The 27,076-nt window shown below is 38.0% G+C and overlaps 1 protein-coding gene across 1 annotated transcript in view; it reads right to left on the bottom strand.

Annotated features, from left to right (window-relative positions):
- The window catches only part of RNGTT (RNA guanylyltransferase and 5'-phosphatase), a 222,066-nt gene that overhangs the window by 179,614 nt on the left and 15,376 nt on the right, over positions 1 to 27,076 (bottom strand). The window contains exons 3-8 of the mRNA XM_061131914.1: positions 25,851 to 25,954; positions 25,671 to 25,759; positions 14,935 to 15,010; positions 13,382 to 13,622; positions 4,590 to 4,699; positions 3,312 to 3,413 (exon numbers count right to left, since the gene is read on the bottom strand). Coding sequence (XP_060987897.1) covers positions 3,312 to 3,413; positions 4,590 to 4,699; positions 13,382 to 13,622; positions 14,935 to 15,010; positions 25,671 to 25,759; positions 25,851 to 25,954 — 722 coding nt within the window. The remainder of the gene's footprint in view (positions 1 to 3,311; positions 3,414 to 4,589; positions 4,700 to 13,381; positions 13,623 to 14,934; positions 15,011 to 25,670; positions 25,760 to 25,850; positions 25,955 to 27,076) is intronic.

Raw genomic sequence — 27,076 nt, 5'->3', positions numbered from 1 at the left:
GAAGCCCCCTGAACATATTACAGACAGTCTGTCTACATAACAGCTATTTCCACAAGTCACGGAGCATTTGTCAAGACAAGTATAGCATGACCACGTGTCTAGCACTCAATTATAACAAAGGCATAGGACATTTTTATGAGGAAAAAAAAAATACAATTTACATTTCAAATGTATATATTTAGTGAATTGCTTATATAAAAACTCAAAACTAGGAGCTAAGCAATAACTACAATGAATTGTGTATTCAATTTTTCTTAAAGCAAGAATGCTTGTATATATATGTGTCTTACATATACATACATTATATATATATATACACACACACATATAATACACATACATAAGAAGTATGTGTGAGAATATCAGTAGCTATCTTTTACTGAGTGTCCACTGTATGCTTAATTGTTTGGAATTACTTTATTTAATCCTTTTACAGCAAACCTATTGGGTAACGGATTGCCATTATCTTACAAGAATCCAAGCATTTTTCTTAGGGTCATCTAGCTTTACCCTACCCCATGTGTCATGTTCTTTCAACTATACTGCTGCTGCTGCTGCTCTGGCTACATGGTTTACATTTTTGTTTGGAAATTAATGTGATAGAAAGTTGTCACATTTAAAATCTCAAAAATTTCACAACCATCGCAAGTGTTCCCATAACTTTCATGCAAAGACATTGGCAGCTTTTCAATGATTAACTGATCCAATAAACATTTACTGAGTGCCCATCACATGCGAATATTCATTGGAAGGACTGATGCTGAAGCTGAAACTCCAATACTTTGGCCACCTCATGCGAAGAGCTGACTCATTGGAAAAGACCCTGAAGCTGGGAAAGGTTGAGGGCAGGAGGAGAAGGGGATGACAGAGGATGAGATGGCTGGATGGCATCACCGACTCAATGGACATGGGTTTGGGTGAACTCCGGGAGTTGGTGATGGACAGGGAGGCCTGGCGTGCGGTTCATGGGATCACAAAGAGTCATACACGACTGAGCAACTGAACTGAACTGAACATCACATGCCAGGCACTATTCTAGGCACTGAGGACACAGTGGTTAAAAAAACAAAAGTCTCAGTTCTCATAAGATTTGCTTTCATCATGGCTATTAATTCATTAAAGGACTTTTGTTTGTCTCTTACAAATTATCCCCATAGCATTACATACTTCTTATGGCAAATATACTTTGAGTTATTTTCTCTTACTTCATTATTGGCATTACAATAGTAGTTATAAAAATATTAACAGTAAAATCAAGTTGTACCCACTCCATATCTCCATAGGTATCTTTTAAGGTCACCACAAAGTTAAATGTAGATGAAGACGGCATGATAAAAAAAGATATAATTATCACTTTGACATTCAAAAACTGTCATAAAAATCAAATGCAACTTATATCATCTTCAAAATAATCTTTAAAAACTAAAATATGAAAACAGGATCTTAAAGAGATTATTTTCTTTCCCATTTTTACTGCAGCATTATTTATAATAGGTGAGATATGAAAATAACCTATCCACCAACAGATGAATAAAAATGCTATATGTAAGTGCATATATATATAAAATGTATACTATACACACACACACAGAGGAATATTATTCAGCCATGAATAAGAAGAAAACCCTGTCACTTGGGACAACATGGAATTTGAGGACATCAGTTAAGTAGAATAAGGAAAAAAAGACAAATGGCGTCACTTATATGTGGAATCTAAAAAAGCCAAACTCACAGAAAGCAAAACTGGAATGGTAGTTACCACGGGATGAGAGGACGGGAAAATGAGGAGACAGCAATCAAAGGGCACAAGCTGCCCGTGATAAGACAAATACGTCCTGAGGGTCTAACGCACAACATGCTGATCACAGTTACTGCTGTGCTTACATACTTGGAAATTGCTAAGATGATAGATCTCAGATGTTCTCACCACCGAAAAGAAACGGTTATTATGGAAGTGATAGAAGTGCTGCTTAACACCATGGCAGTAACCATTTTGCAATATATGTGTATCAAATTAACAATTTGAACACCTTAAACCTGCATAATGCCATGTCAAATTGTATCTCAACAAACTTGGAAAAAAACTAAAATATACATATATGTATATAGGAAAGTGAAACTGAAGTCACATAGTCACGTCCAACTCTGCGACCCCATGGACGGCAGTGTTCTAGGCTTCTCCGTCCATGGGATTTTCCAGGCAAGAGTACTAGAGTGGGTTGCCATTTCCTTCTCCAGGGGATCTTCCCGACTCAGGGCTCAAACCCAGGTGTCCTACATTGCAGGCAGACTCTTTACCTTCTGAGCCAGGAAGGAAGCCCCACGTGTGTGTGTATATGTCACACACATACATGTGTGTTCACGCTAAGCTGCTTCAGTTGTGTCCGACTCTTTGTGACCCTATTGACTGTAGCCTGCCAGTCTCCTCTGTCCACGGGATTCTCCAGACAAGAATACTGGGGAAGGCTGCCATGCCCTCCTTCAGGGGATCGTCCCGACCCAGGAATCGAACCTGCATCTCCTGCACTGCAGGTGGGTTCTTTTATTGCTGAGCCATGGGGAAGCCCACACACATACTACATACACTCTGATTATTCTAAAATATTTTCTTCATTATGAAAAAATTAATGACTTCTATATTAATATCTGTTAAAGTAGTTATTTCAACTAGTATAAAATTTGCTGAATGAATAAATACACATATAGCAAAGCCATATAAAATAGATTACAATTGAGAAAAAGTTAAATGGTATTGAGGAAGCATAAAATTTTTACTAATCAGTATTTTTAAACTTAGGAATATGAAACTTGAAGCTAAGCTCTGTTGTAAGAACAGAACCTTAAGAGTGGATAAAATCAAAAAGTATTAGTAAGGATTAACAGAAAAAGAAAAACTATCGAAGGAATAAAATATAGAATGAATCAGGGGACTTGGTAATTTTTAGATTATAAACTTATAATACATCTGTTAATTTTAGAAGTGCCCAACAACCATTAAAGACAAGGTGGTGGACAGCAGACATGCCAAAAAGTACAATATTTTTAAGAAAAAGTACTTTCAAATTTAAATCTGGTATAGATTCATGTCAAACTAACATAAACCTGAAACCAAATATTTAGAAAATGAAAGAGATTACTGTAGTAGACAACTAAGAATACTAACAAAACAAAAACTATAGAATATATGAAACAGGCTTATTTTGCTGGTCATGTCACTCCCCAAAGTGCAAACCTTCTCTCACAACAAAGCAATATTCTTCAAGCATTCATGTTATTTAGTAAAACTTTTTTTTTTCAGAAGTCTAACTTACCGAGTACCATCTGCTTTCCAGCTTACTTTATATGGCTTCTGTTCCAAAAGTTTAATGTTTTGCTTGTCCATGGAAACAGGCTGTGCTCCAGGGAATCCAGACCTTAACGAAGATCACTGTATCACTATTATGGCTGGTATCCATACAAAGCAATACATGTCTTAAACCAATCTGACACGAGTCACACATGTAGCACAATGGTCTCCCAATCATGAAATTAACATCAGTTGGAGTAATACAAGCTTTCACAAGAATGCTACCAAAACGTTATTATTTTCTTGACATTTTAAAATGTGAGTTAACAAGATCCTAAATGCCACTATGAATTATGACTACTGGGCTAATTTTTAAATATTAACATACATGATCTAAATAGTAAAGCACATATATTTACAAGCCTTTTACTTCAGGAAGACGTTTAAGTCTTGCCTTAATTATCTTACATACTTCTCCATCATGACACTGCCAATTTGGCATAACTCTGCAGGGTTGGCAAGTTTCTGCTCAAAAGATGCCCAGAAGTGACAAAACAGGAGAAATTTAGGTCGAGATTAAGGTACACTGGCAAGCATTTAACAGAACACTAAAACTGACATCACTTCATCATCATTTGCAACTTTCAGTTAAAATTATTTCTAGTTGATTGATCTGTATGTACCAGTTCAAAAGTTCTTTGTACTAAGAATTTTTAACAATAACCCTATTTCATCATGTTCTAACTGTATGATTGTTTTCTGCCACAGACGGCAAAGATCAACAGGAATGACCCGACCAAGACCTGAGGGCAACAGGTAAGAATCAGGAACTCTCTCCTGAGTACTCTGCCATGAAACGTCTTATGAGTATCTTCAAGTCATGGGAAGGGGTAGAGTCTATGTAAAGCTGATTCTTCTAGGTTTCTGATGACAGAAAAACTGGAAAGTGAGGCTCATTCAAGTTTCACCTCTTCTTTCTTAATAAAATCATAATGGCAACAAAATGCTAATCAGCAACAGTAGAATCAAACCCACAAACCAAATACCAGAAAGTAACAATAGTAATTTTCTATTCCTCTAGAGAAGACATGTGAGTCACTTAATTTTGACTCAAAAGTCTAGTTATTACATTGTTTATCTTGAGAAAAATCTGATAAAACTTTTGCTTGACAAAGAACTCTATGTAAACACAGAAACTTCATGGAGCAAAGAAGCTATGTCACTGTTTGCATTAATGTTAAGTACTGCAGAGTAAGAATAAATTTTACTTAAAACAGTAATTAAAAGTTAAAATGCTTGTTACCCTTCCCAGCCACAGAACTGATGACACTTCTGCTGCACCTCCCCTAACTTGGGTTGCGTTGTTACTTGAGTTACACCTTTAACAGTTACACCCTCCAAAAAAATAGCACCCTGAAAATAAAAGGAAAAGAAAAATACATTAGAGTTCAAGTCCATCTACAAAAACTAGACGGAATGATAGATTCATTTATTTTCCGAAATCTGAGTAAATATATGCAACAAACAGTCAGCTACAGGAGGTTCTCTAGACTTCTCTGGGATTGTACACTAGTTTTCCTTAATCCAGCATAAGATTTTCAATGTACATATACAGCCCAGTGCCTATATCATGCTATCAAAGCAACCATGGCCACTACTCAGCAATCATAACAGCAATAATAACTTACCTACCATTTACTCAAAGTCAGGCAAAGTACATTTTACAGTTTCTCTAACCTTTATAACAATTCTGAAAATCAGACTGCATTACATTTATTTCATAAATGAACAAATGAGGCATAAAGATTTTATACAATCTATTCAAATGGTAAAAACAGAATTTGAACCCAGGTCTAAACTATACCAGAGAAGGCAGTAGCAACCCACTCCAGTACTCTTGCCTGGAAAATCCCATGGATGGAGGAGCCTGGTGGGCTGCAGTCCATGGGGTTGCTGAGAGTCAGGCACGACTGAGTGACTTCACTTTCACTTTTCACTTTCACGCACTGGAAAAGGAAATGGCAACCCACTCCAGTGTTCTTGCCTGGAGAATCCCAGGGACAGAGGAGCCTAGTGGGCTGCCGTCTATGGAGTCACACAGAGTCGGACACAACTGAAGTGACTTAGCAGCAGCAGCAGCTAAACTATACCATTCACCAATGATTCTCATTGAAGAGGATGGGAAGCTGTGTCACTGATGGAGCCTGGATTTTGAGATACACACCTACAATAGATACCTTTGTAAACTAGAATGAGACTATAACAGTAGACAAAATGGCTAAGCTATACTCATTGGATGTATCAACATAAAAACTAAATATTACTCATCACTGAATTTTTTTTATACAAAAGCTTTTGGTTTATTGTTTAACAAACATACACGGGATTCAGTAAAGGTTACTAACTGAATGAGATCTAATGCATACATTCTCCACTGCTTTGACACACTCAACTTCTAAATGATTTCCAGCTAACTAGTTAGGATTGAACACTTCCTACTTTTTTGTTGCTTAGTCGCTCAGTCATGTCCAACTCTTTTGCAACCCCATGGACTGTAGCCCGCCAGGCTCCTCTGTCCATGGGATTTCCCAGGCAAGAATACTCGACTGGGTTGCCATTTCCTTCTCCATCATCCCTGAAGTTTTAATCTAAATCCTTTAACTCAGAACTACAGAAAATGTATTATTGTATTTCATAGCAAATATACTTTTAAAATATCACAGAGAAGAGAAGCAGATGGAGAATTTATGTATCAAATAAAGAACACTCCTGGAAATTTTAGACACTAAAAAATAGTCTGGATTCATGTTACAATTACTTTGCAACCCGTAAGAGGGCTGGCATCAGTCTCAAGAAAAACCTATAAAACAACTCTAGCTGTTAACGTAATTAAGGAATAAAAAATATGGTCTACAAACTGCAATGATCAACCTTCTGGCAAAGACTCAGCAACCTGAACTATTTGGGAAGGGAAGAAAAGAACACAATGTTTAGTACACACACATCTAGGAGAGGCCGAGGTCAATCCAGCAGACACTGACCCTACTTTTTGCTCCTAGTTCTGAATCTCATTTTATAGTTATTTAAAATGCATCTACTTTGTTTTCCTCCAAGGGAGGTTCCATGAGCCAAAGGATCAAAGAGTGCCATTCCTCTCCTATTACACCATAACCTCTCTTTATCAGCCAATGAAGTTTCTGTTTTGGAATCATTTCTCCATTAAATATAATAACTAAAGAGAGTATTTTCAAAGGAAAACTTAACCAGGTGGTTGTTTTTTCAACATATTTAGTTACTGAGATACTCAAATAATTTCAATATCCTGATAAAATTATATCTTGTATATATTAATTAAAAAAAGAAAGCATCTTTACTCTGAAAGTACTAATAGCATAGAATTTTTGTAAGTTTTACATGAAGAAGGTATCCAGTTTCACTAATGAGCATGCATTTCCTAAGCAAAGGCAAAAAATCAATGATAATTTCTGAAAAGCAAGGGTCAAATTAGCATAAATTAATCCTAAAAACACAAACACTACATTTGAACAAGCTAAATTTTTTAATTGAACGGAATAAATAAATATTGAGCCTTAGTACAGATACAGAGAATTAATCACTCTTGGTTCTCTGTTAACTATCTTCAATCTCAACTAAAATAAAAGCAAAATGAAAGTTTTCTAACCATCAACTTGCCAATTAATTACATCCACATGTGTCATGCCTGTCAACCACACTGTTGACATGACCCAAAATTCCACTCTCCAGTCACCTTTCCTCTCTGATGGTCTTGTCCTCACTGCTCCTGAGCCCCTTCTTGGTCCATTTTATCATTGATCACCTTTCCAGTGTAAACCCTGGAATCTCTTTCTCGTAAGTAACCTTCCCTGTAAACTCAACCTTTTCCACGAACACCCTGTACCCTGCGTCTTCACTAGAACCTAACTCTCTACCAGGAAAACCACTTGCTTTTCTCTTTAGTGAAAACCACTCATTCTCGCACTGCCCGAGTCCCGTGGGGTAGTGTAAACAATTCTCTTATATCCTCACTGCTCTCCTGGCCTCTTTCTAAAGCTCCTCTTCCATTCAGGCCAACTCTTTCAGACATTAGCAGTCAACCAGACATCAAGTAGGGGAGATATCCACTGTGGCTGTTGCATAACAGCTCTCTTTTTGGATGCGATGCCTTCCCCACCCACAAGGAAATAGGCAGCTGAAATTTACTGAGGAAAAATCACAATCTCAGCGCGAAGGATGAGACTTCCCTGCTCCTGTTAAAGACCTATTTCTATCGGCTTGTGAACTCCATTTCCTTCAGTCGCCTCAGAAATTGCCCTACCATTTCTTCCTCTATGATTTCAGGTTATTTTCAACTTCATTGATTCCACTAGTTCCTTATCCTCAAGTAATAACTATGCTTGAGTTTATTCCATACTAAAAAGCCTTCCCTGAATATGTCTGCATCAAGCAATCACCCTCAGTCTCCCTTTTTGATCATAATTAGACTGCTCAAATAGTGTGCACCAGTGTGTAGAAAAGAGTCAACGCAACAGGACTGCCTGCCAGGCAGGCCTCTGGATGGCATCTGGGAAACGACTTTCACCATTCTCAGTCAACTGATGAGGCTGGGTCATCATGCCTAAACTACCTGAACAGACAATAAAACTTACGCTGAACAAATGCTTTGCTTCTGGGATTCTGGAATACTGACACATGCGCGGTACATGCTCTCTGCATGACCAACCATAAATAAAAGCCTTAGGCACTGAGACTCTAACAAGCTTCCCTAGACAGCAACCTCACACATACGCTGCTGCATTTTCATTGCTGCGGGAAGAGGGAGCTCTATGTGACCTCTCGTGGGAGGGAGAGTATAAGGAGGCCTGCACGTGGACGCCTCAAAACTCCACCTCTTTTTTCCCTTTTGATCTGGATATTCTTAGTACATTGCCGCACTAAACCTTAGCTCTGAGAACAGCTGAGGACATGCTGAGTTCTAGCACATTTTCAAAAGCAGGGGCGGTACTGTGGACCCTGAACACAACTGTCTCCTTTTTCCCACCTCCCATTAGTTTCTTAGGATCAGGAGTCTGACCTGGCTCTGCTGTACCACAAAACAATAATCCTTAGAAAGACACTTCCTATCCTCACTATATTTGTTCCCTCTGTGACTTTTCATACTGTTAAACCATTCACATAGGTCACTACCTAAAACTCTAAACTAGTCCTCATATTTCTTCGTCCTTTTGTGCTACATCCAGAAAAAAATTTCTCAGCTGGATCCTCCAGTGTGATAATCTCCTCCAGGCTGCTAACTTCAGGCTGCTATCAAACCCACCTCCTGACTTTTATCTTTATTATTATCATTTCCAAGTTCTCCAACTGGTTCTTCTTCATAATAGCCTGCCATTATTTTATGGCTTGATGCCCTCTCCTGTCTTCTAAAGAAATGTTCTGTTTGCTGCTTATAAACTATTCCCTCTGGTGCTAGCTAAAAGGAATGAGGTAGTTCTGTATGTACTAACAAAAGATATCAAAGTGAGAAAAAAAAAAGTTAACATTAAATACACTTATGTTAACAACGGACAGGGGGAGTCAGGTCAAAACTGAATAAATGTATGTAAATGCATAGAAAAAGTTAGTATCTAGCAGTATAATCAAAAAGTAGAGTGGAAGTGGGAATAGATAGATAACTTTTAACCCTATACACTTCCAAATTTTCACATTTTTATTTTACAGAGAACTGACCTTTACGTCACTTGTGGACACTCTAAGAGATAGGGAACTAGACAGCTAAGTAAAAGGGAAGAAATTCTTTTAACAAGATAAAAATGCTAGCGGTAGGGTGAAAACTGAAAGATTATTTGTTTCCAAACTTTCTTTAATGTAAGATTATTTTTATAAATAAAAAATATTTAACAATTTTAATATTTACTAATTATGATCTGAAAAGAAGAAAAACCTACTAAAGTACATAAGGCTTTAGAGTTTTCTTTTTCCATGACTCTACCTTTGGACGTATAAATACAAATATTCTTGAAAACCACCATGTCCTCCATGTCAGTCAGAAATCAAACCTAACAGCTCCTCCAAAAACAGAGAAGGGAAGCTTGCTGCTTTCAGCAGTGGCAGACTAGCTTATTTAGACCAATTGTGCAGACATGAGAAAACACTACACAACAAGTTAAAAGTACCTGTTTTAAGACATCAGAGAATTATAAAGGTGGTAAGGACCTGAAGCCAAGAACTTAGAAAGAATTGAATTCCAGACAGATGTGCTAGACAGCTGGCATAATTTTTCTCCTCTAGGATTTTCCTCTACAGCCACTGTTTCAAAAATAGCAGCTGAGAGGGTAAGAAACTGAACAGAACTTTCAGCATTTCTTACAAGAATGGGAAAACAAAAACTAGAGTACCAGGCCATCAAGGAGGAGAGGTCCTGCTTAATTTTCCAGGCTTTCAGTTAGAATTCCCAGAGGGCCAAAATCTAGGAATTCAGTTCAGTTCAATTCAGTCGTTCAGTCATGTCCGATTCTTTGCCACCCCATGGACTGCAGCACGCCAGGCCTCCCTGTCCATCACCAACTTCCGGAGTTTACTCAAACTCATGCCCATCGAGTCAGTGATGCCATCCAGCCATCTCGTCCTCTGACGTCCCCTTCTCCTCCTGCCCCCAATCCCTCCCAGGCTCCGGGTCTTTTCCAATGAGTCAGCCCTTCGCATGAGGTGGCCAAAGTACTGGAGTTTCAGCTTCAGCATCAGTCCTTCCAATGAACACCCAGGACTGATCTCCTTTAGTATGGACTGGTTGGATCTCCTTGCAGTCCAAGGTACTTGACAAGATTTACAAGTCCAAGAGTCTCCTCCAACACCACAATTCAAAAGCATCAATTTTTTGGCACTCAGCTTTCTTCACAGTCCAACTCTTACATCCATACATGACCACTGGAAAAACCATAGCCTTGACCAGACAGACCTTTGTTGGCAAAGTAATGTCTCTGCTTTTTAATATGCTGTCCAGGTTGGTCATAACTTTCCTTCCAAGGAGTAAGCGTCTTTTAATTTCATGGCTGCAATCACCATCTGCAGTGATTTTGGAGCCCAGAAAAATAAAGTCTGACACTGTTTCCACTGTCTCCCCATCTATTTCCCATGAGGTGATGGGACCAGATGCCATGATCTTAGTTTTCTGAATGTTGAGCTTTAAGCCAACTTTTTCACTCTCCTCTTTCACTTTCATCAAGAGGCTTTTTAGTTCCTCTTCACTCTCTGTCATAAGGGTGGTGTCATCTGCATATCTGAGGTTATTGATATTTCTCCCGGCAATCTTGATTCCAGCTTGTGCTTCTTCCAGCTCTAGGAATTGGGGTGACCCAAAACCAGACTGACTCTCAAACTAAAGCCCAGCTTTTAACAGTTCAATTCTGCATTGAGTTAAGATTCTCTACTCCTATCTTGTGTAGCAGCAAAAGTAAATCTTCTCTGAAGGAAGTTAACAGGGTACAGAGCCACAAAGCATTTCTGTAATTTTACATACATAATGTCTCGCTAGCAGAAATACCCAGGTATGAAGGGAAAAAAAACAAAAACTACAATTGACTAGAAATTAAAAGGACACAAGGAGAAAAACAACAAAAAAAAGACCCAGAGGATAGCTGCAAATTAGTTACCTCACATGGGCTTTCAAATAGGCTTAATAAATTCAAAAACCTAAATGACAAGATGCAGAATCCCAGTAGAGAACTGAAAGTTATTTTAATACTCAAGCTGAAATTCCAGAAGTGAAAGTAAAATAACTGAAATTAAGAACTCAATGGATAAATTTAACAGCAGCACAAAGATAAAATAGAGAATTAAAACACTTGGTCAGAAAAAAATATCCAGACTGAAAAAATGAAACAAAAGGACAGAAAATACTGAAAAGGACATAGACAACATTTTAAGAAATAATACAAAAGGTCTATTGGGTAGAAGGAAAGAGATGAAAAAAATTATTTAAAATAATATTTGAAGAGATAATGGCCAAGAATATCTAAAACTGATAAAAGAAAAATCCAACCATAGACTCAAGAGTCACTGCAACTAGAAAGCTGGAAAAATGCAAAGAAAATCACAGGTAGAAATATCATAGTACAACTGCTGAAAATCAAAATCAAAAAGAAATTACCTTCAAAGAAGCAACTTCTCAAAAGAAATGAATTACAGAATAATATCTTCAATGTGCCAACACAGAAGTCAAGAATCTGGGTTTCGAAGAACAACTGTTCTTCAAAAAGATGGGGAAGATAAAGGCATTTTCACACAAATGTGAAATGTGTCACCTCAAAATACATAAAGCAAAATCTAGCAGAACTGTGAGGAGAAGTAGGTAAATCCATAATCATCGTGAGGAATTTTTATAGTAACTGACGAAATGAAACAGGAGGAACCAGGTTTGGGTTTGCTTTTATTTTACATCATTTTTTCCCCTAAAGAAACATGCACTTCTCTGCTAGTTTCCTCTTAGGCCACTGGAGCTCTTTTGCAACAAAAAGGATTTAATGGTACTTAATGTTTTTAAATAAATGTCATTTTTAAAACACTTTCTGCTGGCAAAGAAAAATAAATGCTGCAAACTTAACTCATTTTGTAAAATAGTAACTGTTTAAACTTTTACACTTTTAAATACCAGATCATAATTCAAGAACACATATAGCATATGCTTCTAATTAATGTTATTCTTAAAAAATTCAGTTGAATTCCCTCATAAAAATGATATAAGAGGGTAATCATCTATGTGTTATGCTAGTAGACTTTCTTTAGAATATGATACTTATTTTTCCAGGTATGTGATTCAGTAATTTCAGATATCTAAATCCAGAAAATAAGTTAGACTAAAAAAAAATGTTATTTTTGAAATTAGTTTCATGTTTCAAAGCAATTTATATACTTGTTAGTGGTGGTAGAATGTTGAACTTTGAAATGTGTACATATTAACACAGTGTTTTCCAAACAAGAAACTGTAAGTCTCAAATAATTATATTTTATGATTTACATTTAAGGCATTTTTCTTCCCTGCCTGTGAATCAACGCCTACTAAGAAATGAGTTGTGAGGTTTACTGCTTACTACTCAAACATGGTATCCCACATACCTGAATGAACTTTATTAACAATTAATTACCACCACACTTTTCCTAACTTTCCCCTCTGACCTACAACATATACTTCTGTATGTACAGTCACAACCAGCATTTTTCTTCTCAACATAGCTACTATCCCCCCAAGAAAAGAAGGTAACACCTAATGTTTTTTGTTAGGCCTTGTATTTCTAAAAGATTAACAGGAATTGAAGAAATTATTGAATTTCTTATTGAAGAAATAAGAGTCTTCTGAATTTCTTATGGAAGAAATAAGAGTCTTCTGAATTCAACTTTACAGAAAAATATGAAAATGCCACCGATGGAAAGAAGAATTTATGTATCAAGTTACTGTAACTATGGGATAAGTTTATAAAGCACTAGTAAAAATATTCACTTTATATTTAGTTGGAATCTCACAATCTTTTGCAAAGAAACAATAAATTCTCAATCTAACATCTAACAGTTCTTTGGTTTACCTAAGAAACAAAAACAGGATAAATTTATATAACTGAAAATTTTTTGTAGAAAAGGCAAAGATTCATGGCTATCAAGAATCTTTGGGAGGAAGGAAAGTCTCCTCAATGCTTTGTGGTGACCTAGATGGGAACGGAATCTAAGGGGGATAACTGTACTTGTGTACCTGATTCACTTTGCTGTACGGAGCAAACAAACACAACATTATGAAGCAACTATGCTCCAATAAAAATCAACTAAAATAAAGTCTCTGGGGGACTTTCCTGGTGGCCCAGTAGTTAAGACTCCACACTCTCACTGCCAAGGGCTTAGGTTCAATCCTCAGTTGGGGAACAAAGATCCCACAAGCTACGTGGTGCGGTCAAAAAAAAGAGTCTTTGGAAATGACAGGAATAAAGAAATCTTACAAATCCAGCAAAACATAGTCAACATTCTATTTGCATAAATCTCAATAAGCCTGTAGAGGAAAAACGTAAAGACTATAATAATATCTTTAAACATTACCAATTTTAAACGTTCTTTTCTCCTTTTACCAAAGGAGGCGCTTGACCCAGGTTCTGATTCCTTTTTTCCATCCTCCTCCTCATCTTCATCTTCATCATCCTCAAAGCACCAATCTGGCAACAGAGGCGGGGGCGGCGCTTCCTCTATGTCACCATAGCGACGAAAAAGTTCTTTCAGGTAATCACCCTTATAAATTCCTGGTGGTCTGGCTTGAGCAAAAGTAGCAACTGCTGCTTCAATACTACGGAAAATAAACACCATGCAATTTCCTCACTACTCTCCATTTATAAAGATTTATCAAAGTTCTCTTATTATATTTACAGCTATTATAATGAAGTGTAACAGAGGTTTCATAAAATGGATACATCACAATCCCTACTCTCAAGGCATTCAATCTACTAAGAGACAAATCATTCTGAAACAGTTTTAACACAAAGTACATGGTATTTCCTAAACTCTAAAGGTAAATTGCAATGAGTGCAATGAGGAGACCTGGGTGGAGTCTGTAAAGAATTAAAGTAAACCCTTAAAGGTTTAAACAGAAACTGGTGTTTACTGAAAACACCAGTCAAGGAAAAGCAAAGTGAAAATAAAGTAAAAGCATGATGGTTTTTCAGGAACTTTCAACAGACCCAAGCGTTAAGAGCATAGGTCATCACAGAGGCTAAGCATAGGCTGAGTCTGACATAGCAGTCGACACAGTGTAGTTACCTTTTAGAGATCTGAAAGGGCAGAAAGGCAGAGGCAGAATGTATGCAGTAGAGAACCACAGAGGATGAGTGAACAGGGAAACATATAATCACATGTCTACTTCAGGTGATTATATTCAGAGAAGGACCTACTGCATGAAAGGCTTTGTAAACAAAAGACCTTTAAAGTAAATGAGGAAATTCAGTAATATCTCATTCTCTAATCTCTCAGAATCTAAAAAGACACTTTACAAGTTAACAGGTGCTCATAAAGACCTGCTGACTGGCTTAAACAGAGTAACTCAGTCCCCAAAAATACCTTTATATTTAAGACTATCACACAAAGCATAACAGAAGTTTTATAAAATGGACACACCACAGTCCCTACTCTCAAGGCATTCAATCTACTAAGAGACAAACCATTCTGAAACAGTTCTAACATAAGGTACCTGGTATTTACGGTATTTAAGCTTTTTCTAATACTCAGCAGCTATTTTTTTAAAAGGTACTTAAAAATGAAAAGAAAAACCACAGTAGTAACCTCCAAGGTGAAAACATACACAAAATATTGGGAGAACTTGTCTCTGACAATTCTGTAAGATGTGAAAAAAAAATTTAGGAAAGAAAATGTATAGTATTTGGGATCCATAAGCACTCAACATGTTTCTACTTTGTAGAAAACATCAGTAATGAATGGTATTCTAAAGATTAACCAAATCTAAAATAAAAACCACTGAAATCATGTTAATCATGACTTCACCAAAAAACCTGGAAATATAAAATGCTAAAACTGAAAAAAAAAATCAATAAAATTTTTATCAATTACTAAATATGTCTTCTTTCACTACAAGAAGAAACAAATACCTCCAATCCATTTTCTCCACCAAGAAGGCACATATGAGGAAACCAGTGCGATTGAAACCATGGGTACAATGAACACCTAGGAAAAAAAGCAGTTTTCATTTAAAATTACAAATCACTTCGGAGGCCACATTTCACTTTAAAATCCCAACCTGCAAACAAAACATTTCAATCATTTTATAAAATAACCACATTTTTAAAACTTAGCCCTCTCTTATAACTATTAAACCTGTCAGCTTAAATTGCTTGGGATATAACTTATAGCACTAACTAAAAGTTGAAATATAACATATTGATCTATTAATTACAACTGTTTCAAAGGTCTGAAGTTTTATTTCAAAACTAAAAGGCCCAAGCATTTTAAATAAGGAGAGATTTCATCAAAGACACAACTCTAAAAGACACACATAGACACCCACACAGGACACGACTGGATACAGAAACTGATGAACATACAGTACAGTAAAAACAAAACTACTTGACAGTTCTCTAGGAACCAAATGCCTGTATCTTTACATTAGCCTATCATCTTTCAAAATAGACTTTCAAAAGGAAAAACTGCTGAGAAAAAGAAATTTATTTTCAGGACATATCACAGGTAAGTATGGTCCTATCTTTATAATATGCAAAGCTAGAAATAAGCTTCGTAACTTCCAAAAATGATTACATTCTCAAATCATTTTAACTACTTTGAAAATGTAATAAAAACGACTTGGTGTACATTACAAAATTATCACGTTTTAGAAAATCCACTTCAATGGCAGTTCAACATAAAATAGAGAAGAAGCATCAATGAAGCAAGAAAACTAGTAAGGAAATCATCCCACTAATCTCTATGTGAGATTAGGGTTTGACTGACAAGGGTCCTGGTGATGGGAATAACACGGAGAGGTGGATGGAAGAAACATTTAAGGCAGAATCTGCAATCTGAGGGATGAATTACTGTCAACACTGATAGAAAAGATGTAGAAGGAGTCTTCGGTTCTGACTTGGATGACTAATTAGGCAGCGGTACCACCCACCAAGTTACGAAATACAGGAGTTTCTATCAGTCTGCTTGGCAACACGATGAGTACAACTGGACGTGCAGTCAACACAGGGAGCGCACTTGGACATGCAGACTTTAAGGCTCTTAACAGGAAGCCCCTGGTGACCCAGTGGTTAGGATTCAGCACTTTCACTGCAGAGGCGTGGCTTCAATTCCCGGTCAGGGAGCCATCCCTATGCCCGGTGGTGTGGCCAAAATACAGGAAAAAAAGGGGGTGGGGGGTTTTCTTACGAAACTCAAAAATATTTGGAAATAGGGTAAATAGCTTCACAGAGAGGTCTAGCTGGAGTTGTGGATTCAAATGATCAGCATATAGTCAACTACAGAAGGTGTCTGTGGCATGGATAAAATCACTAAAAATGGGTAGAACAAAAGAACATAAAGATGGAATCTGAGGAAAACTAACCTTTCAAGAATAAGCTGAGGGGGGTGAGAAGGCATAAAAAAAGACTGAAAATGAACTTTCATGGGGTCAAGAAAATAAAAAGAACATGAACATAGGGTCATGTTTACCAGGCAAAGAGGAAGTTCCAAGAACTGTTTAAATGTCACATAAAGATTAGAACTGAAAGTCGCTATTTGTTTCGGGGGAGGACTCCAGATTGCAATGAGGTGAATAGGAATAAATGGATTTGAGTATCAATCTTTTGGAAAGTGTGCTTGGAAGGGGAAGGGGACATATAAAACAGCAAGGAAAGGTTTTGGGGGGGGGGCAGAGTAATATTTTAATATAAGAGGCTTAAATACATTTATAGGCTGAGAAGGATCTGGTTAATTCACAGAGGTTGAAAGTAATAAGTAATAGAGGACAATGATATAACTGAAATGAAGTTTCCTAAGAGATTTTAAAAAATAATAAAGAAATCAGCCTTGAACAAAAGAGACACTCCTTAGAAATAAAGGGGCTATAATCATGAAACTCTATAAATTCATCATCTCCAGTGCTCTGTAAGAAAAGGTGCCTCAAAAATTATGCAAAGATGTCAGTTTATATAAACAGACTTTTTTATTCAACATGTATCAACACAACGTGTAAACTTCCTTTCTACTTTATATTTGAGACCAATTTAAGCAACAAATACTGTAATTTTTGGAGGAGGAAATAGCAACTCACTCCAGTATTCTTGCCTGGGAAAACCCAACAACAGGGGAGCCTGGCAGGCTACACAGTTCATTGGGTCTCGAAGAGTCAGACACGACTTAGAGACTAAACAACAACACTCTAACTTTAGATATGTTTCTCATCTACACGACTACTGTTTTTGCATCTAAAGAGCAAATATTTTTATGAATAACATATGTAAGAATAATTGCAATTAAGTGATTAAGTCAAGTGATGATACACAATTTAAGTACCAGTGCTCTTTTAATAGTTAAATAAGTGCATGTTTTACTTCATTGTTATACTTCAAAGCATTAATAAATGACTAGATTGTTAAAGTAAGAAACATTATAAAAACCTTCAACAAAACAAATCTCTATAGAAAAATATGGAAGATTATGTATCTGATTTTTTTTTTTAATTTCATTAAATAGGTATACTACAAGCCTAACCTCCTTTGTCTTCAATGTTTGGGGGGTGGGGAGGGGAAGCATTTGTTTTTTTTTCAGTTTTCCTCTGTTCATTATGAGAATGGGTCCATCTAGTGGCAAGGAAAGCACAGTTTATTAGTAAAGATTAGCTCTTGATTAACTATTTCACGTCACTTCTTATTCAAATTTGTCATCATTTTTATTCTAAGCTAATATAAGGAAATAAATTTATACAGAATCTCAAAAAATACTAACATAAATATATATTAAGGAAAAATGATAAGTCTTTTAAAATCTCAAATCAAGAAAGGAAAACAATCTCCCCAAGGAAAAAAGAGAAAATTGAGCTCTAACTATAGAAATAAACATACTGAAATCACTCTAAGTATAAACTAGGAAGAGGTGACTTACACAGAGCTGGTGGCAACATGGCTTTCTAAATACTGCCTGATCTCAAAATACACAACTTCCTTTCTATCTCACTAGTTAGATAAATGAATTTTTAGTATCAAAATCGTCACCTGCTGAGTCTAAATAAATGATTCCTGACTGGGGGTGATTTTACCCACGCCCCTCCCCAGAGGACATGTGGCAGCCTCAGGAGACTTTCTACTGTGTTTCGGCTGTGCCGGGTCTTCGATGCTATGCCAGCTTTTCTCCAGCTGCGGCAGGGGCTGTCTCTAGTGGGGCGCTCAAGCTCCGCAGGGCAGCGGCTGCTCTGGCGGGGGCGCGCGGGCACACAGCTTCAGCGGCCGCGGCGTGCGGGCTCAGCGCGGGCAGCGCCTGGCTTTGGAGCAGCCTGCTCTGGCGGGGGCGCGCGGGCACACAGCTTCAGCGGCCGCGGCGTGCGGGCTCAGCGGCGGGCAGCGCCTGGCTTTGGAGCAGCCTGCTCTGGCGGGGGCGCACGGGCACACAGCTTCAGCGGCCGCGGCGTGCGGGCTCAGCGCGGGCAGCCCCTGGCTTTGGAGCAGCCTGCTCTGGCGGGGGCGCGCGGGCACACAGCTTCAGCGGCCGCGGCGTGCGGGCTCAGCGCGGGCAGCCCCTGGCTTTGGAGCAGCCTGCTCTGGCGGGGGCGCGCAGGCACACAGCTTCAGCGGCCGCGGCGTGCGGGCTCAGCGGCGGGCAGCGCCTGGCTTTGGAGCAGCCTGCTCTGGCGGGGGCGCGCGGGCACACAGCTTCAGAGGCCGCGGCGTGCGGGCTCAGCGCGGGCAGCGCCTGGCTTTGGAGCACAGGCTCAGCGGCTGCAGCACACGAGCTTAGCCGCTAGGTGGGATGCCGGATCTTTCCGGAACAGGGATCACATGTGTCTCTCCTGCATGCCAGGCAGATTCTTCACCACTGAGTCACCGGGAAAGTCCCAGGAGACATTTAATAATTGTCACGACTGGTGGGGTGACACTGACACCTCGCGGGCAGAGGCCAGAAATGCTGCTAAACATCCCACAGGGCACAGAACAGGCCCCCAGAATAAAGAATGACCCTACTCAACGTGTCAGTAGCGTTTAGGCTGACACACCTCTGGTCTAAAGGAGCAAAAAAAAGAAAAATAAGAACAGCAAGAAGTAACTATTAATTATTAAGAACTTATTACATGCCAAGTAATCTTAAAATATTTTTATTTAATCAAAAGGAATTTTTTTTACCAAAATTCACATGCGCTGCTCATAAAAATATATATTCGAAAATCTGACCTAAAATAATTAGAGGGATTAGTTAAGTTACATATCTATTAGTCTACCATTTACCAAGAAAAGAGTCATTTCTCTTTTACCAAAAAACAGACTTCTTTATTTCTCCAGCCCACAAAATTCTTATCCTCAATTTTCAGCACATGCAAACAAATGCACTATAGCTCCATATATAATCTCTTATTTGTAATTACAATTTTTAAAAAAAATCTTAAAAATTGAGATTTGGGGTAGATCATTTTGGGACAAAACCTGACCTGAACTGATGTGATGTTATTTATAGTCTATTTTTCTCACTTAGTGTGAATGAATATTCATTTATTTAACCGCAGAAATGTTCATGTGTTTAATTATAGAATGCTCTCTGTACCTAGATTCTAAATACTATTTTCCACTTAAAGGAACCAAGTTCCTCAGAGGAATAACTGATCCCATGTCTGGAAAACATGTGATACCAGAAAACAACGAAACTATCAAAAGACTGATGGGGTGCTATCAAAAAGATACAGAATCAACTTGAAGGGGTGCCCACTGGCCTAGGATAAAGCAATTTGGGCATAAGAATAAATATTGACTATAAATGATTTAAATATATCAACTACACAAAAATTAATGAGTTCAAACAGATACTCCAAAAAAGAAAATAATAAGATTAATCAGTCACCACTGGATATTGGTAAGATACCAATACATTATTCAGGAAATTGAGAAATAAAACAATCAGAAATTTAACTTGCCTTTCCAGTACAAACTGCATTTCAGGATAATCAAATTGTTGAGAAGGAATAGTTCTTTGCTAAAGAGGAATTCTAGCTAATCCATGAAGAAATTAGCCAAACAGAAAAATCATTGTTTTGCAACTCCTAATGAAATATTGGAAGAAGCTAACAGTCATCAATAGATTAAAAAAAAATTAGGTAAAAGACAGATGAAAAAGTCTCTAACAGAGGAAACAACATGCCACCACCCATACCTACTTACTCATCTTTGTACCCCTAAAAGTGGGTCCACCAGATACTATGTGCTAACTGATGTAGTGTAACAGGGAACATACAACACCAACTATGAAGTATTCTTGCTTAAAACATGCAATTATGCCTCTCCTTTTAACTACCAGTTTACAAGACAAAAGCCTTTGACTGTGTGGATCACAATAAACTGTGGAAAATTCTGAAAGAGATGGGAATACCAGACCTCCTGACCTGCCTCTTGAGAAACCTGTATGCAGGTCAGGAAGCAACAGTTAGAACTGGACATGGAACAACAGACTGGTTCCAAATAGGAAAAGAAGTACGTCAAGGCTGTATACGGTCACCCTGCTTATTTAACTTATATGCAGAGTACATCATGAGAAATGCTGGGCTGGAAGAAGCACAAGCTGGAATCAAGACTGCTGGGAGAAATATCAATAACCTCAGATATGCAGATGACACCACCCTTATGGCAAAAAGTGAAGAAGAACTAAAGAACCTCTTGAAAGTGAAAGAGGAGAGTGAAAAAGTTGGCTTAAAGCTCAACATTCAGAAAGCTAAGATCATGGCATCCGGTCCCGTCACTTCATGGCAAATAGATGAGGAAACAGTGGAAACAGTGTCAGACTTTATTTTTTTGGGCGCGCTCCAAAATCACTGCAGATGGTGACTGCAGCCATGAAATTAAAAGACGCTTACTCCTTGGAAGGAAAGTTATGACCAACCTAGATAGCATATTAAAAAGCAGAGACATTACTTTGCCAACAAAGGTCCGTCTAGTCAAGGCTATGGTTTTTCCAGTGTTCATGTATGGATGTGAGAGTTGGACTATAAAGAAAGCTGAACACTGAAGATTTGATGTTTTTGAACTGTGGGTTGGAGAAGACTCTTGAGAGTCCCTTGGACTGCAAGGAGATCCAACCAGTCCATCCTAAAGGAAATCAGTCCTGGGTGTTCATTGGAAGGACTGATGCTGAAGCTGAAATTCCAATCCTTTGACCACCTGATGTGAAGAGTTGACTCATTTGAAAAGACCCTGATGCTGGGAAAGATTGAGGGCAGGAGGAGAAGGGGACGACAGAGGATGAGATGGCTGGATGGCATCATCGACTCTATGCACATGGGTTTGGGTGGACTCCGGAAGTTGGTGATGGACAGGGAGGCCTGGCGTGCTGCGGTTCATGAGGTCGCAAAGAGTTGGACACGACTAAGCGGCTGAACTGAACTGAACTTACAAGACAAACAGGGGACAAAGGAAAAAGTAAAATGCCATGAGGAGGCACTCGGGTAAATCCAGATAACGGAACATTTTATAGGACAGAGACCTGGTTTCTCCAACAAACTGATAGCATTTAAAAAAAAGAGAGTCATAGAAAACAAAATGTAATATTTGGATACTGTTGGATCCTGGTTTGAAAAATCTAACTTTAAAGGGGGATTTTTTAGATTATTGAGGAAATCTAAAAGTGGACTAAGCATCAGATGACATTAAGGAATTTCACATTATTCTGTTTGGTATAATTGCATGGTGGTTATAAAAAAACAAAATTCTTCTCAGTTAGAGATGCACAGTGAAACACTTTTAGGGAAATGACATGATATCTGTGGTTTGCTTTAAAACTCAGAAAAAAATTTGTTAGGGGAGGAGAGGAAAAACGAGAAAAAAAAATCAGTAAAATCATCATTACTGAAGCTGAATGATGGATATATAAGATGTCATTTTACTATTCTCCCTACTTTTGGTATGGTTGAAAATTTCCACTATGAAGAAAAATTAGGGGGTATTTCCGCCACGGATTATGGGATTATGAAGCTGTAGTTCTTGGGCAGGTCAGTGGTAAAAACTCCGCCTGCCAAGGCAGGAGACACAAGTTTGATCCCTGGGTCAGGAAGATCCCCTGGAGAAGAACATGGCAACCCACTCCAGTATTCTTGCTTGGGAGATTCCATGGACAAAAGGAGCCTGGCAGGACACAGTCCTCTGGGGGCGCAGAAGAGTTAGACAAGGCTCCGTGATTAGAAAACGTCTGAAGCTTCTGTGTGTTTCAAGAACTCTGTGTCTCCACTAAGTCTACAGGATCATCCCACAACTAGGCTAACTGCATGTGCTGACAGTCACATCAGTTAATTTAAAGATATTTTTTAAAAAATCAGACTAACTTTGAAAACAAATGTGTCTCACTTTTGCCAGGCGGTCAATGTCCCCTGGAGGTCACCAGTATGCTTCAGCAAGAATGTGTGCAAGGCTGATAAAAATTACATCTCAAAAACACAATCAAAATATTATAAAAGCAGGCCAATATTTTCTGATCCTAAGAACACAGACTTGATTCTTTATGCCTTTTGTTTGAGAAGATGATATGAGCAACCATCTCTAAGACCAATTTCTGTTACTGTCTTCTCAATTACGACAATAAATAATTGCCACCCCAACCTGTGCTCCGACCGGGGCAGACCCAAAGCAAAAGTTTCCACATCAATCCACATGAACAGAATCACTGTCCAGTGATATAAAACAAATAATATATAATAACCAATAATATATTGTGGCACAGTTATAATTTTAATAACCCATAAAATACTCAATATAGAAATTTTTCCCATGAGTTCTTCCAAGAAATACTGTTGTTCAGTCACTCAGTCGTGTCTGACTCTTTGCAACCTTATGGGGTGCAGCACACCAGGCCTCCCTGTCCTTCAGCATCTCCCAGAGCTTGCTCAAACTCATGTCCACTGAGTCAGTGATGCCATCCAACCATCTCAACCTCTGCTGTCCCCTTCTCCTCCTGCCCTCAGTCTTTCCCAGCATCAGGGTCTTTTCCAATGAGTTGTCTCTTCACATCAGGCGGCCAAAGTATTAGAGCTTCAGCTTCAACATCAGCCCTTCCAATGAATATTCAGAATTGATGTCCTTTTGGATTGACTGGTTTAATCTCCTTGCAGTCCAAGGGACTCTCAAGAGTTTTCTCCAGCACCACAGTTCAAAAACATCAATTCTTCAGCGCCGGGCTTTCTTTATAGTCCAACTCTCATATCTGTCCATGACTACGGGAAAAACCATAGCTTTGACTATGCAGATCTTTGTCGGCAAAGTGATGTCTCTGCTTCTCAATACACTGTCTAGGTTTGTCATAGCTTTTCTTTCAAGGAGCAAACATCTTTTAATTTCAACACTGCAGTCACCATCCACAGTGATTTTGGAGCCCAAAAAAATTAAGTCTGTCACTGTTTCCATTGTTTCCCCATCTATTTGCCATGAAGTTATGGGACTGGATGCCATGATCTTAGTTTTTTAAACGGTGACTTTTAAGCCAGCTTTTTCACTCTCCTCTTTCACTTTCATCAAGAGGCTCTTTAGTTCCTCTTCATTTTCTGCCATTAATTAAAGTAGTATCATCTGCATATCTAAGGTTGTTGATATTTCTCCCAGCAATCTTGATTCCAGCTTGTGATTCACTCAGCCCAGCGTTTTGAATGATGTACTCTGCATATAAGTTAAATAAGCAGGGTGACAATACACAGCCTTGACGTACTCCTTTCCCAATTTTGAACCAGTCCCTTGTTCCATGTCCAGTTCTAACTGTTGCTTCTTGACCTGCACACAGGTTTCTCAGCAGGCTGGTAAGGTGGTCTGGTGTTCCCATCTCTTTAAGAATTTTCCACAGTTTGTTGTGATTCACACAGTCAAAGGCTTTAATATAGTCAATGAAGCAGAAATAGATGTTGTTCTGGAATTCCCTTGCTTTTCCTATGATCCAAAGGATGTTGCAATTTGATCTCTGGTTCCTCTGCCTTTTCTAAATACAGCTTGAACATCTAGGTTGAAAGATTTTGAGCAGTTTTACCTTGTGAGCATGTAAAAGTACTGCAACTGTACAGTAGTTTGAGCATTCTTTGGCACTGCCTTTCTTTGGGATTGGAATGAAAACTGACCTTTCCAATCCTGTGGCCATTGCCAAGTTTTCCAAATTTGCTGGCATACTGAGCGCAGCACTTTAACAGCATCATCTTTTAGGATTTTAAATGGTTCACCTGGAATTCCATCACCTCCATTAGCTAGTTCACAGTAATGCTTCCTAAGGCCCCACCAACAATACAACTGTGCAATTTATCAATTTGAGAGTATTAATGTTTCTGAAATCATGACACCTGATGCCAGACATTAAGTCTTCTTGAATTCTTCAAGTACATTTAGCATTTACCCCTATAATGGTTTATCTCAAATGAAAAAAGTTATTAATTGTTCCAATAAATGTTCAATATATTGTTCAATGCTACTTTAGGCTGTGTATCTTCTAGCTGTATCCTAAATATATGTATACCTCTTACATATATTCATGTGAATGTGTAAATATAAACACACATACACACCGTAATACTATGTCATGTAGGCCCATACTATTGTTCTTCTACTAGATAAGCTGCAACTGTATCATATAAATGATCTGCTTCCATCAGACATGTAAGCTGTTTCCAGGGTTTTCTTATTACAAAGGAAGATGTGATAAAATTTCTTTCACATAAATCTTTATGTGCATCTATGACTACTTCCTTTAAATAAATTCCTAGATGTGCCCCTGATGAGTCAAAGTATATGAACACTTTTAAGGACCTTTAGAAATCACCAAAATGGCCCTCCGGAGAGGCTGTATCAATTAACACCTTAATTAACAATGTATGAGTACATCCATCTTATCCAATCCTTGACATTATGATTTTTAAACCTTTGTGAATTTGATGGCAGAAGGTAACAACATATATTTTAATTTGTGTGTCTTGTTAACAAGGGAGAGTGACGCTTTTTTCATGTTTCTTGGCTATCTGTACTGCATTTTCATTGTTTTCCATATTCTTCTATGGATGAAGGCCTCTTTGGCCTGAAGAATTATAGAACCTTTTCATAAGAATATTCATTTTTTTATCTTATCATATATGCCTCAAACATTGCTCTCAACTTTTCAAATGGCATTTTGCTTTGTTTTGGTTATTTTATAACACAGGAATTTTTTTCACTTTTACGTGGTCAATCTAGACATCAGTGTTACACGTAATTAGAGATTTGGACCTTGGTTCAGAAACTGATTACAAACTTGGCTTAAACAGTTTATTAGACTCATGAACAAGGAAAAACTGCTTAATTTCTCGGAGACTCAGTTTTCCTATTTGTAAAATAGGGATACAGCCACCTACCACAGGGAGCTGTTATGAGGATTACAATCATTCACTCCTTCATTCATTCATTTATAGTTTCCCACCAAGTCTGCCAGGCAAATAACAAGCATTCATTAATCCCAGTCACTACCACAATATTATCATGAATAGACAACATTTTAATTTTTAATACCAGTTCTCAATAGACTATTACTTTAATAAACACTTCTTGGCAATTACTTTAAAAAGAAAAAAAAAATTTCCATATCAACCCATTTGGAAAAAGAGAATAGAAACCCAATCACAAAATAAGATATTTAACAGTGGCTAAAGTAAAGCCAAACATACCAATAAGTTCAGGTGGGTTTCTTTCATTAAACCGCTCACACAGACGAATAAATGTCTCAGTATTCTCCGTTGTAGGGCACTCACCATGTCTAATAATACAGAAACATTTTGTTTTTTAAGAAGAGATGACAAATTTCAGCAAAAGGTTTCAATATTAAAGACTCTTAATACATGACTTACCCTTTACACTGAAGTTTTATGTATTTGATTCCTTCTTTTTCTATGTCATTTCTGTCATAGAATCTTGAAGTATTTGTCAGGTCTACCAACAAGCCCATTTTAACCTTAGGCAAAAGGAAAGAAAGAAGATTTCCTAGTTACTGAATCTGTTTCAAAATAAGTTGACTGAATGGCAATATTCTGGGCCAGTTCATTCATCTACACTGAAGATTTTATGTTCACTCTGTCAACATATTAACAATGAGTGTATCACTTATCCAAGTCTTATTTGAGACAGAGAACTTAGGCACTGAATGAAATAAATTAACCCCAAACAAATGATGAAACAAGAATATAAGCAAAACAGATTCCACTTCAACATTAAAAAGCCTACCTAAAAAGCAAATACTGATGTAGTTTCCTACATCTGTCACTCCGCCTATGATTTATTAGAAGTAGCTAGAACAGGGACAGCATTTATCTGAAATACAGCCGAACTCAAGCTCCAGAAGCACCCAAGAATTGATGCTTTTGAACTGTGGTGTTGGAGAAGACTCTTGAGAGTTCCTTGGACTGCAAGGAGGTCCAACCAGTCCATCCTAAAGGAAATCAGTCCTGAGTATTCATTGGAAGGACTGATGCTGAAGCTGAAACTCCAATACTTTGGCCACCTCATGCGAAGAGCTGACTCATTGGAAAAGACCCTGATGCTGGGAAAGATTGAAGGCAGGAGGAGAAGAGGACAACAGAGGATGAGATGGTTGGATGGGATCACTGACTCAGTGGACATGAATTTGAGTAAACTCCGGGAGTTGGTGATGGACAGGGAGGCCTGGTGTGCTGAGGTCCATGGGGTCACAAAGAGTTGGACATGACTGAGTGACTGACCTGAACTGAACTGGTTGCTGCTATGGACACCCATTCTGGATGTTTAGTGGCCACTCCCTTCAGGAAAGCCAATCAGACCAATACTATTAAAACAGAGGCAATAATTAATTTATACGATGGTGTTCCACTTCAAATTCAGAGGGACAATGGATCACATTTTGAAGGTAAGTTAATACAAGAGTTTGCCCAGGAATATAATATACAATGGATCTTTCATATTCCTTATTATCCTCAAGCTGCTGGTTGGATTGAAAGAATGGTTTGCTTAAACAGCAGTTAATTAAACTTGGAGAGGGCTCTTATAAAAACTGGAGAACTAACTTTAAATACTCCTCTCAATATTTTAAATAATAGACCTA

This window comes from Dama dama, chromosome 28, assembly GCF_033118175.1.
Source record: "Dama dama isolate Ldn47 chromosome 28, ASM3311817v1, whole genome shotgun sequence".
Classification (NCBI taxonomy): Eukaryota; Metazoa; Chordata; class Mammalia; order Artiodactyla; family Cervidae; genus Dama; species Dama dama.
Note: the sequence above shows the minus strand (reverse complement) of the source record. Positions and strands in the feature narration are given on the sequence as shown.